Source organism: Varanus komodoensis, unplaced genomic scaffold (genome assembly GCF_004798865.1).
Source record: "Varanus komodoensis strain SLA01 unplaced genomic scaffold, ASM479886v1 scaffold6_4, whole genome shotgun sequence".
Lineage (NCBI taxonomy): Eukaryota > Metazoa > Chordata > Lepidosauria > Squamata > Varanidae > Varanus > Varanus komodoensis.
Window position 1 is genome coordinate 4,345,315 of NW_025336347.1, and position 16,160 is coordinate 4,361,474.

At 40.0% G+C, this 16,160-nt stretch overlaps 1 protein-coding gene across 1 annotated transcript in view; it reads right to left on the bottom strand.

The window, feature by feature from the left end:
- The window catches only part of CNTN4 (contactin 4), a 428,771-nt gene that overhangs the window by 318,934 nt on the left and 93,677 nt on the right, over positions 1-16,160 (bottom strand). Inside the window, exon 2 of the mRNA XM_044451804.1 lies at positions 2,380-2,517. Coding sequence (XP_044307739.1) covers positions 2,380-2,434 — 55 coding nt within the window. The 5' untranslated portion in view covers positions 2,435-2,517. The remainder of the gene's footprint in view (positions 1-2,379; positions 2,518-16,160) is intronic.

Below are 16,160 nucleotides of genomic sequence, written 5' to 3' on the forward strand. Positions count from 1 at the left end.
CTTCCATGATGGGAGACAGCTGCACTATTAGTATCTCAGGTCCTTTCCTGGCTTACAAACTTTCAGATTGCACACACAGACCTTGCTGTTTTTTTAGTAAGGTAATCATGGAACATTCTCTGCTCTAATGGGTTGTTATGTACAAGATGCCACCTTCATTTACAAATGAGCGAATTACTGGTTGGCTGGTTGGCATTTCTAATCGTGCATGCCTCAAGCAAGAAACTTAAAATACATGTTCCATCACTCACGCGCATTCTGTTTTAAAATACCGTATACTGATCAGTGCCTCTGGCTTAAGCATCTTTTGGGACAATACAAGAATACAATAGCCCCAAATGCACAAAATATGCAAAATAAATGTTAAATTATAAAAATAAGAAGGAAGCAACCCCGGGAATAGAGAGTTTTGGAATGCCAATAACCAAATTTTAATTAAGGCCTACCTGCCTTCTACTCGCTTAGTGTAAGTAAGTATTATTAATTATGCACTGATAAAAAGAGAGCTCTCACCGGTTCCTGGAGAAATTGGGAGAACAGTGCTTTACAGTTTTCTGAAGCTTGTTAATCAGAAGGTGCACTGGAGATGCACAGTGCCTTTCTGGTGTCTATTTCTTAGCAAAATTATAAGCACAGCATACTGGAAGCAAACCGATATCTGAAGCAGGAAATACCATTCCTGCAGCTCCTTTAAGACTGCATTCTCAGATGCAGATTATACTCTCAGATCTTTCCCTCTGTGTGCACCCAAACTCAAGCTTTAATGTTTTTCTGACCCTGCCACTAGCTGAAGGTTATGAAATTTGCGGGACTAGAGAATTGAAAACATTCTATTAAGCCCTGATCACCCAGATGTCAAGACAGGAAAAAATGTAGTGACGGGCTTATTCAAAATAATCAGTCAGTCAAACTTGTCATAAGCCATTTATCAGTTATGCAAACAGAACTTGAAATGACAAACCTAAAAAACAAAATAGTATTCTAGGAACAAACAAGCCTCCCCCATTATGTTAAACTGTATTTTAAAAAGAAGAAGGATGTGGCCAGTGGAACTGTATATAAGCCATCTTCCTAGAAAGATGAGAAAATGGTGTGGAAAGGAGGATTTCCACATATCATCATTCGAGGTAGTAGTATTACATTGCATTTTATATCCCGTCTTTTTGCCTCTTTTGAAGAAGCCAAGGAAGCTTACATAGCTACATTTCACAACAGCTTCCCTATCGGGTAGGCTGGACTGAGAGTCTGTGACAGTGATACAATGCATAAAAGCACCAAAGGATTTTCTAACAGGCCTGGGAGGGCTTTGCAAAACCGCTCCAAGAGCAATGGACAGTTGTGGCTGATATATAAATGTAATGGATAAATGAAATCTTCAGCTAGTGCCCAAAACTTTATTTTATATATTTATATTCTGCCTTTCTACCTTCAAGGCACTCAAGATGGCTTACAAAACCCTTCTTGTACTCTCAGTTTTATCCTCATAACAACCCCAAAGGCTAGAATAAGTGGCAGTGGCTAGCATAAAGTCACCAGCTGCGCTTCATGGCCGAGGGGAACTAGAACCCAGATCTCCCAGGAGCCAGTCCAACACTCTAATCACCAGGCCACAAATAGTGCTGGGCTTAGTGAAATTATTCAGAGTTGGCCCACCATTCCCTTTGTGTAACAGGCAAGCTGGGCCTTGTTCACTGAAGAATTCTTGCAGGCTTTACACTGGAAAAGCTCCTATGTTTTCTGTGCAGAGCAGTATCAGTACAGATACTCTGCAGAGAAGGTGAACTGTGTTGCACTGTGCCATGACCAGATACAACTTTTTTTTTAACCTCAGTACACCTTACAGAAACTAAATTGCTGGATTACCCCATGCATCTCACATGTCTGAAAAACTGCTCAGAATTCAACTGCAACTTTGTTAGCATATTTTATGTCTTCAAAAAACAGATAAGTACAGAGAAATTTAAGACCCAAGGCATCATTAACATCCGAGTTAACAAAACACAACAATACTCAGGGTAGAGTCCTGTATTCTTATTATGTAAATCCATTGTTAAGTATGTTAAATGTTTTTCATGGAAGAAGAGGACAATTGCTCTTGTCAACAAAACACTCTGAATTAAAAAGAGGGCAGAATAAATGGTATGAAGTAGCTTGAACCTAGCTGTGGAAGGTAATGGCAATATTAAAGGAGGAACTTAAAAGCATTAGTAGAGTGTATTCAGTCATCTTAGTTAAATGGAGGCCAAGAAGAGTGGCTTTATTTGCTGCTGTACCACTGGCATATGAAACTCGGTGGCCTTTTGAATTAATGTATAATATTACATTGGCATTTAAAAATTAGAAATAAAGGAGAAAGAAGTTTTAAAAATGACACTTTACCTGCAAGGCACAACATGAATGATTGCAGTACGAGGAGTTCCCATAGCAACCTCATTTTCAGTTTCCGAGGTCAAAGGAGGCCCAAGTCCAATATGTGGTGATTAGAATGCTGCTTTTAAAAAGTTTTATCCCTTTAATCTGTAGGCATACAAAGAGAAATATTGCAACAAGTATTAGGATTTCAGTTCTTCTTATTATTTGAGATTTACTACTGCTCCATATGATCTAAAGGGGAGGGGAAAAACTGAATAGAAAAACATGAAAGAAAACAAAAACTGCACATTATTTATTTTTACATTTTTAAGTCGCCAAACAGATTAAATGAGTTCCCTAGGCGGCATACAACAATAAAATTACAACCAAACAATTAAAATTTTAATTAAAAATAACCAATTAATAATCTTACTAACATAGGCCAGATCAATTTCAGATCAATTTTTAATCAGTCCAAGATGGGGAAAAAACACAAGGCCTTCCTGAAACAATGGGCAGTATCTATCTCTTTTTCTGCTGGTTTTGTTTTGCTTGTACCCACATGCTCATTTCTAGGGCAACTCTGCTAAAGCCCCACTCTACAAGCTGTGGGTCCCACAAACACACATACACAACAGGATACAACCCAACTATGTTAATAATCGTTTTAAATAAAAAGAAATAGAAACGAAAGAGAGAGAGAGAGAGAGCGACAGAATGTGCTGACAAACAGCCAACATTTGTTTATTTTGGAAGTGGTCATATTTTACAGAATCACTGGTATGTCATCTTGTAAGGGGAAACCTTGATTCTCTTAAGAATTAGATCTTAGATCTGTCCACTTGTCATATTCCCTCCACTCCGACTAGCTTTATACAAGCCTTATTAACCTCCTGTCCAACTCACTGATCCAGTAATAATTAGTTAATTGTACAAAACACCTTGAAGACCAAAGTATGCCAAGTGTTTATCACCCCCTCTATCCTTTGACAACTCTGAACTTGCTCATATCGCAGCAAGCAAATGGTAACAAGGGCAGCCTGCAGGTCCCTGTGGAGATGATAAATGCCCTTCCATATACAAAGCCAGGGTGAGCCATTAGAGGATAAGAAGACATCCCATTTTGCCCAGAGAGCTCTGCACTGCTCATGGCCATCCAGCAGCACCGACAGCCTGAGATTAATTGCCGCACTGTAACTCAAATCTCCTGCATGACAGTGTGTTGTCTTCCCGGTAGACCTTTGGGGCAGCAGGGGGAAGGGGTCAGCAAGGTGGCAAACCACTTAAACTCTTGTAGCCATTTGACTGGAGGTAATTTATTTTCAGCAAGCACGACTCCATTCTGCACCATAAGCGCAACTGTCTTACTCCTTGGGCTACAGTTCAGAAGCTTGCTACTCTGGGGCAAGCATACTTCTACAAGCTTACTCTACTTAATCCAACATAATCATCAGTAATGCAGTGCAAATATCAAATATGGCCTACCACATCTATGTGTGTAGTGATTTTAGGAGTCCTCTACAGCAAGCTATACCATTGTGCGCACGTTGGCACTGAAGGTGTGTTGCTGTGAAAATATATTCATCTCTCTAAGCATCCATGCCAAGCACTTCTCAATTAAAAAATAAAGCCATCTGATCTTATGTTCTCATCATTAATTCATCTTTCTGATGACTAGAAAATAAAAAGCCTTCATGTTTACAAGACAAATTTCCTGCTTACGTACTATCATTAGGGGTCCCTGCATGCTTTGGTAAGTTAAAATTGCTCAGATTCTAATACAGTCAACCTCACTCTGTTGCAAAGACTAAGGATTCCTGTCTTCTGATCTGAAGATATTACTTCAAGACTAACCACATGTCTTCCAATATACTGTCATGAATAGCGATTAGACTAGCCGTAGATAAGCAGAAAAATGCTGATGAATAGAAATGAGTAACATTTTAAACTAAAATATTAGAACATTCATTATTAATTGGATAAGGAAGTGTCACAGACTCTGCCAAACAACTTGTGATGTTTATCACCTTTGCACCTCCATCATTTAATGAGCACCCCAAGAATGAGCCAATAACATCAAGATTTTAGGACCATGTCCATTAAATGTGAATGGCATTAGGTTCCATATTTTTAAAAAGCAAGTAACTTCAACCGGATGGGGGAATCAGCATCAAGAGTGTGAGGGTGCAGAGGAGGAGCTAGCTATCGTTCACCAGCTACAATCGTAATGGAAATCCCACCTGCATCTTGCATCCAGCTGCTGTCTCTTTCAGAAAGAAAGCCTTGAGGGAGATTTTTCCCTGGAAGCTTAGCAGAACCAACCTGCCCCAATGCTCATCAAGTCACCACACAGTTGATGCATATTCTTGGAAAGGTCACTTTAACTGCTTCTATATAGTTCATTTCATACCTACTTTGCCACTTACACAGGATGACATATCAAGCAGGGATCCATTGATACAACTTTTCTCCCATGGGTCCCTATTAACAAACATTAATCTGGTGTGAACCTCCTTCATATCTGTCAAGGCCTACAAGAGTCAGATTGGATGTCCTTTGAGGAGGAAATGCATCTACCCAATATGTGCGGATTCAAGTCTAGCATCTGCAAGACACTTTCACTTAGGACTCTCCTGAATATATTGTCATAATTCCCACTCCAACCACTGCCAAATGCTAGGCTTCCCCCTGTTCTAGAGAAGCTCCCAAAACTATTTCCTGAACCCTGAGATTATCAACTCACCTGTAGATGTCCCAAAGAACAGAGTCTCAAAATATAACCAGAAAAGAAGCACTTGCAAGGCTGCCTGATTAATGCTGGTGCAACATCTATCCTGCCTGTGTCCTTGTTGTGTAATTTAGTTGTTTCATGGACACTTTCAATGCTGTTCCAACAATCACTTCCTGAACTCTAGCTCCAGTGTGATTCTTCCCTCCTAGATTAAAACTCTCCCCCTTTTCTTACAAGCCTTACTAGGCTTCAGTTTGTAGCGCTAATAATCACTGTTTGTTTCGTTCGTTCCTAAAAGGTTCCTAAAACATACCACTTACCCTCACTTGAAATCATGATCTCTCCACTCCAAAAATTAGCAATTATCTAGCAAGATAAATCTTTGGAAGATGTAATACTGTTTTTAAGCCTTCCTGATATTGCTGTGCTTCTAAAAAAGTAAAATATATCATCTTCAACAAATAGCCTATAATATATTACTTGAGGATGTTATGAGAAATACTTGAAATTCATCATCTTCATAGCTTGGCTCCACCTTATCATATCATTTCTCATAAATGCTTTTATTGTTTCCTAGAATGATAGTATAGCTCCCAGTGCATTGGTTTCATGGTAAGTTATGAAGTTTTCCCATAACTCCCTCTGGACATGAATGTTTAGTAAACCTTTCCTACTTTTTCATTTCATAATATGTAAAATACCTATTAAGTCCATGAATTGGAAAACTGGAAGCTTCTGTAAAATTCTCCTATTAAAACGAAGCTGCAATCCCCTTAAAAATAAGGGGAAGTTTACATGGGAAGCTTGAATTATTCAGGATTTAAGCTGTGTTAAATAGGAAATGAAAGCCTGCCCTGGTGAGAACATACCACCAATGGTTTATCTGCACTAGGTCTGGTGGCAAGAGCAGACACGTCAGGCACTTGCCAAGCACCCACACTGCAGCAGGGGCTCAGTGATGAGACGCTTCTTTTCTGCTGCTTGTTCAACCTGCTCGTTCAACTGCCTCTTGCTCTGGCCCAGATGGTGGCAACATGGAAGGCAAGCAGTAGCTGCCACTGCCTACTGGCCTGTCATGTAAACGAGTGGCTGAAACCCCAAGGAAGAAAAGCAGCTAGGGGCACTTCAGACCACAAAGGATCTCACTAATGAATGCTTGCCTGAGAAAAAGAATAATCAGGGGCAGTTTGACCAGCTTGCCTGCTACGTGGATTAGCCATCAAGCTCAAGCTCCCTGTTATTAGCCTTTTGCCCATTTTCGTTAGGGCTATCTCTTATTATTATGGCTACACCTGCAGGGTTGGGCAACTTGTGACCCCCAGTTGTTTTCATCTACAATCAGTCCTAGCCAGCATAGTGAGTGGGAACTGTAGGCCAAAAGAGAACAAAAGAAAACAAAGAGAACAACTCTATAGAGAACATAGAGTTGTCCACTCCTGGAACAAGGGAATGGGATGAATGGATTTGCATCAGAAACCTTAGAAACAAGCAACATCTAAGGGCAGGATTTGATGACAGAGAAACCTAGGTATAGGAAAGGTCAAAGTGAAACAAGGGCATTGCTCTCATGAGCACATCTCTCCTCACTAACCTTCCTTGTTAACCTTCCCGATCCTCCTCTTCTTCTAGCTCATGTTCAGAGTCTAAGCATTCTAGCTGGGAATGTTGTATTTTGAGAGAAGTGGGCCCAATCCCAACAGTACTACTCAGAATTATCATGAAAACAGAATTTCAGTCCTGAAAAGAGATGGCAAATGCCTATATGCAAGACAGCTACATCACTTAGGGCAAATTTATACCAACTCTGTGGCTGACAGCAATCAGGGATACGGAGTGGTGGAAATCTACAATTTCCAAAGCCTGCCCTGCCCCCACCAGCCACTGTAGAAGCTTGCAGCAGCTTTACCGGGCTTTTGAGCCTGCTCAATATTATTCTTTAATCCCGTCACATCTGAAACTGAAGCTGGGAATTTAGCTACATTGCTGAACATTCCAAGCGAGACCATCACAAATAGAGGTATCCCAAGATAGCACCACTGATAACAGAAATGCAGGAACAGCATTTTCTGAGGCTGTACTGGGGTACTCTGAGACAGATGCCCAGAAGTTGACATGCAGATCGGCCTCTTCTTTGCCACATGCTAATCTCCTTCAAAGAGCAGTCCAAGCATATTTGGACCATTCACTGTCACTGCTGCTTTTCTGTGAAAACAACTTCTACTTACTGATTTTGCATTCACTTTAAGACTGTGCTGTTGAGAAAGCAGTCACAGAGCAAAGAATCATGACCATGGAACCTATCATAGGAAGCAACAGCCTGAGACAATGGATAAGAGCTTTGGCATGGGAGAATGGGAGTACCAAGCCAAGTATCCCCCCAATTTCACAGCTGCTGTTTTTAAAAAAATAAAGAAGCTGATCTGGTTCACACCATCACCATGGCTTAAACAAACCATGGGAATAATTTGAATAATCGCTGTCCAGGCATGGTTTGTCATGTCATCTGAACATGGGCAGCACAACTTGTTGGCGTGCTAAACAGCCTTATAATAACCCATGGGTTGTTCTTGGGTTCGGCCATGTTACTTGGGTTTGGAAGCTAGTGATGGTGTGGCAGTTCGCGTGTTGGAAGGGGGACCTGGGAGACTGGAGTTTTGGTCTCCACTTGGCCATGAAGCTCACTGGGTGACTTTGAGCCAGTCACAGACTCTCAGCCTCTTAACTTGCGGGGTTCCAGTTATGAGGATTAAAATGCAACTATGTAAGCCACCCTGGGTTCCTCACAAGAGATAAACAGGCATGTAAAGCGATGATAATGATTTAAGAATAGTATTAGTCAAACAGCACACGACAACGTAACACGGTTCAAACAAACCTCTGTGGTTTGTTCACAATGTGGAAACTGTGCAAAGCAGCCTGTTAAATATGACCACACTTTTAAAGCATACCTTGCATGCAAAATGGCTTCTTTTCCTGAGCTCATTAACATTTCTTGTATAAACATTCTATTAACTAATATCACAATATGTCTGGCAAAATCATTACTGGCTCTTTAGTACAGTTCTTTGTGTATGCAGGTGCATGCATGCGTTATGTTCAATATTATGAACACAAAAAGCACAGAATCAACCTGAAGAGACTATTAATGGCACCAAACATATCAAACAGAACTTTCATATTTGTGAACAAGAATCTGTATAGATACAAGCCACCTAAAGAGATGAAAATGATCTAAATACAATTTGAATCAAATGCTGCCCCCACCAAACAAAAAAAAAAAATTTTGCACTCTTGATTTTCTAGCCATATTTTTGGCTATTCCATCTAGCTGTAGCAAATGGTTTTGAAAGGCACCTTTGCTTGTAATTGGATTTTGATCGAGAAAGTTGACTGTAAGTACTTGGAGCACAATAAGGCATTGGAAGAAGCAACATGGGTATTGTTGAAGAAGTGTTTAAGGACTCTGTCTTCAGAGGCTTCCAGAAAATGAAACACAGAGTTGTGGGTACTCAAAACTTTTGTAAAACACATTTTTAAATCTATACGTTATACTGACAACTAAGCAGTATTGTACAGAAAGAAGCCGTTTCTATTCAGAATGAAAACAAAGCAGTCTACCATGGAAATGCTTCATATATAGTCCTCTTGCTTTTACTGCCAGTTTTTGCTGGCATCCTATAAAATATGCTTTACGAAGTGACTCAGAGTCATACCTAAAGAACTGGAAACAAGAATAGGTTTCTTAGCAGTTATCTCACGTTTGTTTTTCTTCTGCCCACTGGTGTGCTACAGTGTGCCAATTCTGCTAAATGCCAAAATAAATCACCATTAATGAAGTATGTTGCACATGCCAGAGAACAATGGGTGCTTTAATAACCTAAATACAAGCTAAAGATAAGCATAAAAACAACTGAAAACCCAAATGCAATTCGTGTTTTTAGATAAACATTGAAATATTTTGTTCTCTTTCTGGGAGTAACTCATTGGAACTTATGTCTGACATTGGGTTATATGTTTGCAATGCTAAGCATGCATACATGGGCATAATTAGCCCAGGTAACAATAAGACTAATTTCAAGTGAAACTAGAGCACTATTAAACACTGTTACATTCCTATATTGCAAAGAACAGAATTTGAAAGAACAGAACTTCAAAACTGCTTAATTTTGTTGAATCAAAATTCTAATGAAGTTGAAGTTACAACAAGGTTGTTACAGTTCCCTGCATCTTAAGCTTCACTGACATGAAATTTGAAGCATGATTAACGCATAAATTATTATCTTCTATATACAATATTTGTTGTTCAAAAAGGTGCACTTTCAATAGGAGTTGAAACATAAGCACTGTGTCTAAGTATCATCAACTCTGTAAGATATGTTTGCATGTCTGACATCAGTTATATGCCAGAATCCACTCCCAAGCACAGGGATCTAATCTTTGCTCCTCAGACTCCTTGGTATAACCTCTTATTTGCACATCCTCTCCAGGTAGTGAGTAGTAACAGGAAAATGAGCGGTAGCCTTGGTCACTTTCCTCGCTTCCCCTGGTGTTATTGAGCAGAAAAAGCAAGCAAACAGACAATAGCTGATGAGAAGTTGGCTGCTACCAGGGATGGGAAGCTGGGAGGACATCTTGCCCAAACACTCTCCCAATAAAACAAAACACAGAACAAAACGCTGGATCTGTCTGATCTTTCTTCTTTCTTACAGTAGTTTCAGTAAGCATCACATTTAAGTTCACAGATAAATAAAACCAATTAATGTGAAACAGCAATACCAGGTGTTGCAATAACATTTATTAATCCTTTTGATCTCTAATAAAGTCAAGACCTCCATAGGCTTCTTCTAATAACAGCATCATTGTCGTCATCACTGAGAAGTTATTATTTCAGATCAATGGAGTAGAGTTTTATTTTAGAAACACAGGAACATGCAAACCGGGCTAGCTCACTTACTAGTGACCTGCACCCAAGAATCAAGCCCCATATGCTTGGTATCATAACGAAGGTTTTCTGCCAGTCCTCTGAGAGGTATTATGTTGAATTATATTCACAAAGGATCTGGAACTCTCCTTTGTCCAAATGGCACCCAAGATTTTACACACAAAGGCTGACACCAGACTGTGAGTGGATTCTGGGACAAGGTGCACTTTTGGGAAGGTGCTGAACCATGCTAGTGCCCTTCTCCCTAAAAGCTGGGCTTCACCAGGCAGGTGCCCACCCCTTCCTTCCTTCCTTATTTGCGCACTGGCTCTATGAAGCAAAGCACCAGCTGAGGATGCAGTTGTCCAGCCTCTATGGTGCCCTGATATAGTACAGCCAGAAACATTCTGGCCAAATCAAAATGGTGGGCCTTGACAGACTCAGGCATTTCCACTGGCAATCTGCTAACTTAGTGAGAACATAAAACAGCCAAAGTAGTTCTCATATATTAGCTTCAGCACTGGATCTCATTCCTGGATCCTGTGGACCTGGCATTTGTTCCAGTTCCAAGGCACTGCCACTGGACGAGTCATGCATACATGAGCATGAATGCAAGTGTATGTATGACTTTCAGGTTGACATGCCTACACTTACTTTTCTTACCATTTCTGGATATTAAATACCCAGCACATAAGCATTTATTTATTTATTTATCTATTTATTGAAAACATTTCTATGCCGCCCCCATTGCAACAAAGCCTCGGGGCAGCTCACAACATCCATAAAATAAACATAAAAATACAATCAATAGTTTAAAAACTGGTACCATCTCGGCTATATATATTAAAATCTATAAATACAATAATAATAAATTAACAGTTAAAATAACTTTTAAATAAAAAGGTCTTCGCCTGGCGCCAAAAAGCAAATAATGATGGCGCCAGGCAGACCTTTCTGGGGAGCGCATTCCATAGTCTGCATAGTCTGCATTTCTTCAGCAAATTAAATAGGGACTATCTACAGGAGAGATTCTCATTTTCAGCTGTTTTCTAACTGCTTTTGGAGCCAGGCTCTAAAAGACTGGCACCTGTACAATGCTCATGTCATATGCACAGGCAACTTTTCCAAAAAACTTACTGCACTTACCAGATATAATACTCAAACTTTGCGCAAATAGTTATTTGACATAAATCCAAGCCTTGAACAGGTATTCATTGAGGTCTTACAGTTGGAACTTTATGCAAAGCTGGTATTTCAACTTATTTTAATTGCAGTTGAAAGGAAAGGAAATAAAAGGGAAAAGCAATGAGAGAAGGAGCATTATGGAAGCACGTCAGCAGTAGCACCAGATGAAGTCGTGCCATATTCATTCTTCCGGCAAGCATGTCACATCATGAAATGTCTCAGCACGTCCTTCCCTCTTAGATGACATGAAAGTTACTTAGGATGAAAGTATTTGATATGATAAATGCTAGACTGCATGCTTATGTGGAAGCAGCCTACTGTACATAGCTGTTTTATCAAGTGAGGTTATTATGCACAATGTTCAAAGAGTGGGATAAAGGAATTTAAATGGCTGGAAAACACATTGTGGTATCAGATATCTTTTTGTTCAGACAAGAAAGTGAGTTCTTTTTGCTGTGACTCCAAAAGAAGCCACACACCAGCACAAAAGGAACAAGCCCTCAACTCAGCCTAGCCATTCATATTTCTCAACCTACTTTCCTCTCTCTACCATGTAGTAAGTGCTAGTTTGCTGCAGCAAATTCACTATCAGCTGCCACAAAATCCAGTCTTAATCCAAACAAAGACTTTTAGAATACCACTGAAGAGAAGCTGAGATCTCTAGTGTGTGTGTGTTTCTGTTTCTTTCCAGTCCTTCCAGAAAGAGGTAATTTCACCACATTTGCTGTCTGGTTCAGGCCTCTCATACTATTTTGTCATGGAAAATCTCTACATTATAGCTAAGCCTTCTATGACCCTTTTCAAAATAACCATACTATTTCCTATTAAAATACTATGTTCTCAAAACAGTAATTTTAAGTACACTGAAATCTCTAAACACAGATTTTTGCAAATTGCATGATGGTGGTTTAAGCAATAAGTGTAACATTTTGCTACTTATTATAGATGGCACCAGAAGGGATGGGTCCCCCTTCAAAAAAAAAGTCCCCCCCCCAAAAAAAAACCTCCAACTGATGCATTCTCACCCCAATAAATGATTCTTATGATTGGAATACACTCTGCCACTTCTCTGTCTCCCAATATATTTTCCTAGTGCTTCCACACGAAGGGAGGGGGAGGGAGAGGGAGAGAGAGGACAATGTTTTCAATCTAACAGACAGCAACAGACACAGTGCTTGCACAAACACACAATGTTTTCACACAGTGTTTTAATCTGCTTAGCATTCATCACTTAACTGCTGGAATATTTAAGCAAAGTACTGTTTTTGCTGTGCATCTTACCAATTTCCTTTAAATTTTAAATTATACCTCCACAGAAATATTCAGTATTCTTACTGGAAGAAAAGACTGGCTTTTCAGTGGACTTTAAAACAATTACCATTTTAAAAAGAAGATTCTTTCAACCTGGTCTCTTTGCAAGTTTATGTCTTCCAAACTATTTGAACAGTACAGACTGCCAGAAATAGGAATGTAACATAATGCAGTACTTCTTTTACTAAAAAGAAGCCTCCATCGACTCCAACTGAAACTACTTAAAACCCTCATCCAAGGGTTGGAATTTTTGGAACCAAGTGGTGGTGGTGGGGAGTTTAATCCTCCTGCTACCATGCAGCAGTACTGATCAGAGTGGGGCACACACACTCACTCTGCACTAAAAATACAGAAAAGTGGCCAGCATGCTGCATGGCCATTGTTAGCATGTCCTTTGCATCTTAATCACCAAGAGCACTGCCTTAACTTTTCCAGCTAACTTGCTGGAGAAGTTAAGACAGAGTAGGCGTACCTCTCTGCCAGCCTGCAGCAATGAAAAAGAGCTCTCCTGGGGGATAAGGGGGACTCCCTCTGTCTCAGTGGCCCTGTTTCCTCTGCCAAACGCTAAAGTTTAATGCTGGCAGAAGGCTTCAGAACAGAGACACATCAGTGACTTTTAATCTGCTGGACCCAAAGTCCTGTATCGGTGGTATTGCAATCAATCAATCAACCAACCAAACAACCAACCAATGTGCCCCACCTCTTCTCTATGGGCCTTGGAAAGCTGCTGTGGATCTATCACTGTGCCCCTCCATGGCTCCACTTTTGATTATTGTGTAGACAAATAAATGCTCTCCCAACACCTAGTAATTCGTTATCATTCAGTGCCTCTAATGGGCTTCTAACCTAGAAACATTGTCCAAATATTTTCCACTGTTTGGTTAAGAGTTCACATTCCTACGAAGATTGAAAGTCCCATTTCTCTGTGGCATCTATTATCTGATTATTTAACTGCTTTTTTCCTCCTAGCCTACAGATACTATCTTTCAAGGCTACTTCAAAATCTCTGTTCGTTAAGTGAGCAGTTCTGCCTTCATCCCCACACTTTTCAAACATAAGGTTAGCAGCTTAGTTCTTTATTACTTCTGTGATGCCATTAACGTTCCACTTGCTTCACACAAAAAGACATCCACCCTTAATTTTTCAAACTAATGGCATCCAGAAAGCCATATATGTTCTTCTTACTGAGAAAATAGGCTTCCCAGAGCAACTGGGATTAGAAGTAAATTGTTGGAATTTGTCTCCCAGCATGCTTTGGCATATTCATTGTACGATATTTAACTGTGGAATACTTTTTTGAAACACCAACATTAATTCAGTTTGGACTGGACAAATAGTGGTTGAAAATGGTCCACTAATTTGTTATCAAATAAATCTACTTTTGAAAGCATTAATAGCACCACAAACCTGTTCTGTGTCAGCAGCATTATTTGACTCAGCAGTTTCTAACTTAAGCAAACACTGAAGGACTCAATAGCAATGTATAATTTAATGCCAATTCCCTGGTCTATCACAAAAATATATAATAAAACACTTGGAGAGCTGTGTCTATCTGAATAGATAATATAACATAGGTGTTAGCAAAATAAATAAATAAACAAGCAAAAACAATATATGTATGGCACAAAAAACCCAATATATGCACACCTGTTTAGCAAATTTTGGATTACCAAAATGTGTTCCCTATTTAAAAGTCATTACCCACTATTAGTTAAATGCAATGTCTTTTTTCCCTTCAACTGAAGAAAACATTACATTTGACTTTAGTTTACACCTCCACTGTATATTTTGGTGACTATTGTACTCAAAATCACAGTTCACATGAACCAAGTTCTGCAGTCAGACTGTTCTCTCATGCACTGTGATTTCCCTTCTTCTCTTTCCCACTGCAGTCCTTCAAGCTCCCTCAAATCTAAACTCTCCAGTGGTATCTCCAGAGATTTTGACAGAAAGTCATGGGAAGGAGGCTTGTTTCTGTTGTTTCACTGGCAGAAGCCACAGTGTCTGGAAAATCTAACTGAATATAACCCCCTATTCAGAAGTCATGGAAGCTTTATAGTACAAATACAGAGTTTTGTTTTTGGGACACTTGTTTATGTGTTTATTTAACTGTATCCCATTTTTCTAGCAAAAATGACATTCAGTGCTTAGAAGCAGCATTAAAATTGATTGAAACAGCACATTACGATACAATAAAAATATAACAACAATAGAAAGCGCAACCACTCCGATGTGTGGGCAGTGAATGTACGTTTTGACCTACAGTCAAACAGAAAATCTCAAGGAACTAAAAGCCGCAATCAGGAATCTGCAAAAATGGTGGTGGTGGTGAAAGAGGATTCCAAACTCATAAGCTCTATTTTTCTTGGGCGGGGGGGGGGGGGGGGGGGAGTGCTTAACTCCAAAATCCTGGTTAAATTCTCCAAAGGAAAATTTCAGAAGTGTGCAGTGCATGTCTATACTTGTGGCTCAATTCTCTATTTACATAATGGCAATAACCGATAGGAATATTTACTGCATATATGTTTCCATATAACAGGAGAAGCTCTCTTTTGAAACTAACAGACCAACAAGATCCAACAGACTCACTTACAGGCCAAAGGCCTTCTTGAATAAAACAAGCTTTGCCTGTGGGCAAAAGGACAACACAGATGGAGTGAAGCCACCTTCCCATGGGAGGAAGTTCCAAGACAAATCACTTAGGAAAGATGATACATAGCGAATGAATATTTATGTTTAGCTTGAAACCAACAAATGTATCCTGCTCATCTGCTAAACACTAGATCTCAAAGATATTCTAGACTGAATATGATAAGCAAAGGATAAACCTTTTATGCTGCAGAAGCTGACCAGCAACGGGCTGCATATATTTTTCAATCTTGGGTCAACCTAGAATTTCAGTTCAACCATTGTTGAACCATCATTGAACTATCAGGCCACGTGCAGACATACATGTCATCTGTGCTGGTGGGTAGGTTCAGATGACAAGCCACACAGTGTGGGCAAATACTTCAGGCTGCCCAATGTGTGCAGCAGACTATCAGGCACACTGTAGTTACTCTCCTCCGGTGGGCATTCCAGGGGCACCAGGGAAGAACCAAGTAGTCTCCTCTCCCTGCCACAGCCCATTTTCTTCTCCTTTTAAACTCCTCCTCCCAAGAGATCACAAAAGGTGGCTGGGAAACAGCCCTCCACAATCGCTATTTTGGAAGCTATGAACAGTCTACCTGTATAGTCTACCTGTATACAGACCAAAAATAAAGGATAACCCTTTCTAAATTTCATTTTGAGCTCCCACTTTGACCCCATCAGAATAGCTCTTCTCACAGACAGACGCCTTCTCCTTTGGTATATTCTCAATATGGTAGCACCTTATAAAAAAGTGATAAAATGAGGAAATCCTTGGGATACATGAGGATGTCCCCCACCCAGCAAAAAAACAAAAACCAAAAACAAACTGTGAGCAACTTGCCAGAAAAGGATGTTTGAGGTACCACCTCACTTTTGCAAGCAAAGATGTCTCTCTGGCCTCTAATGTATTTGACTGCTTGTGCTAATAGGTGTCGGATTGCCCGATATAGGAAATCACCCTACTTGCTGCTTCAGCTGGGCAGTGCAATGACCACTCTCCCCCATCACAGGATTCCCACAGCCACACCT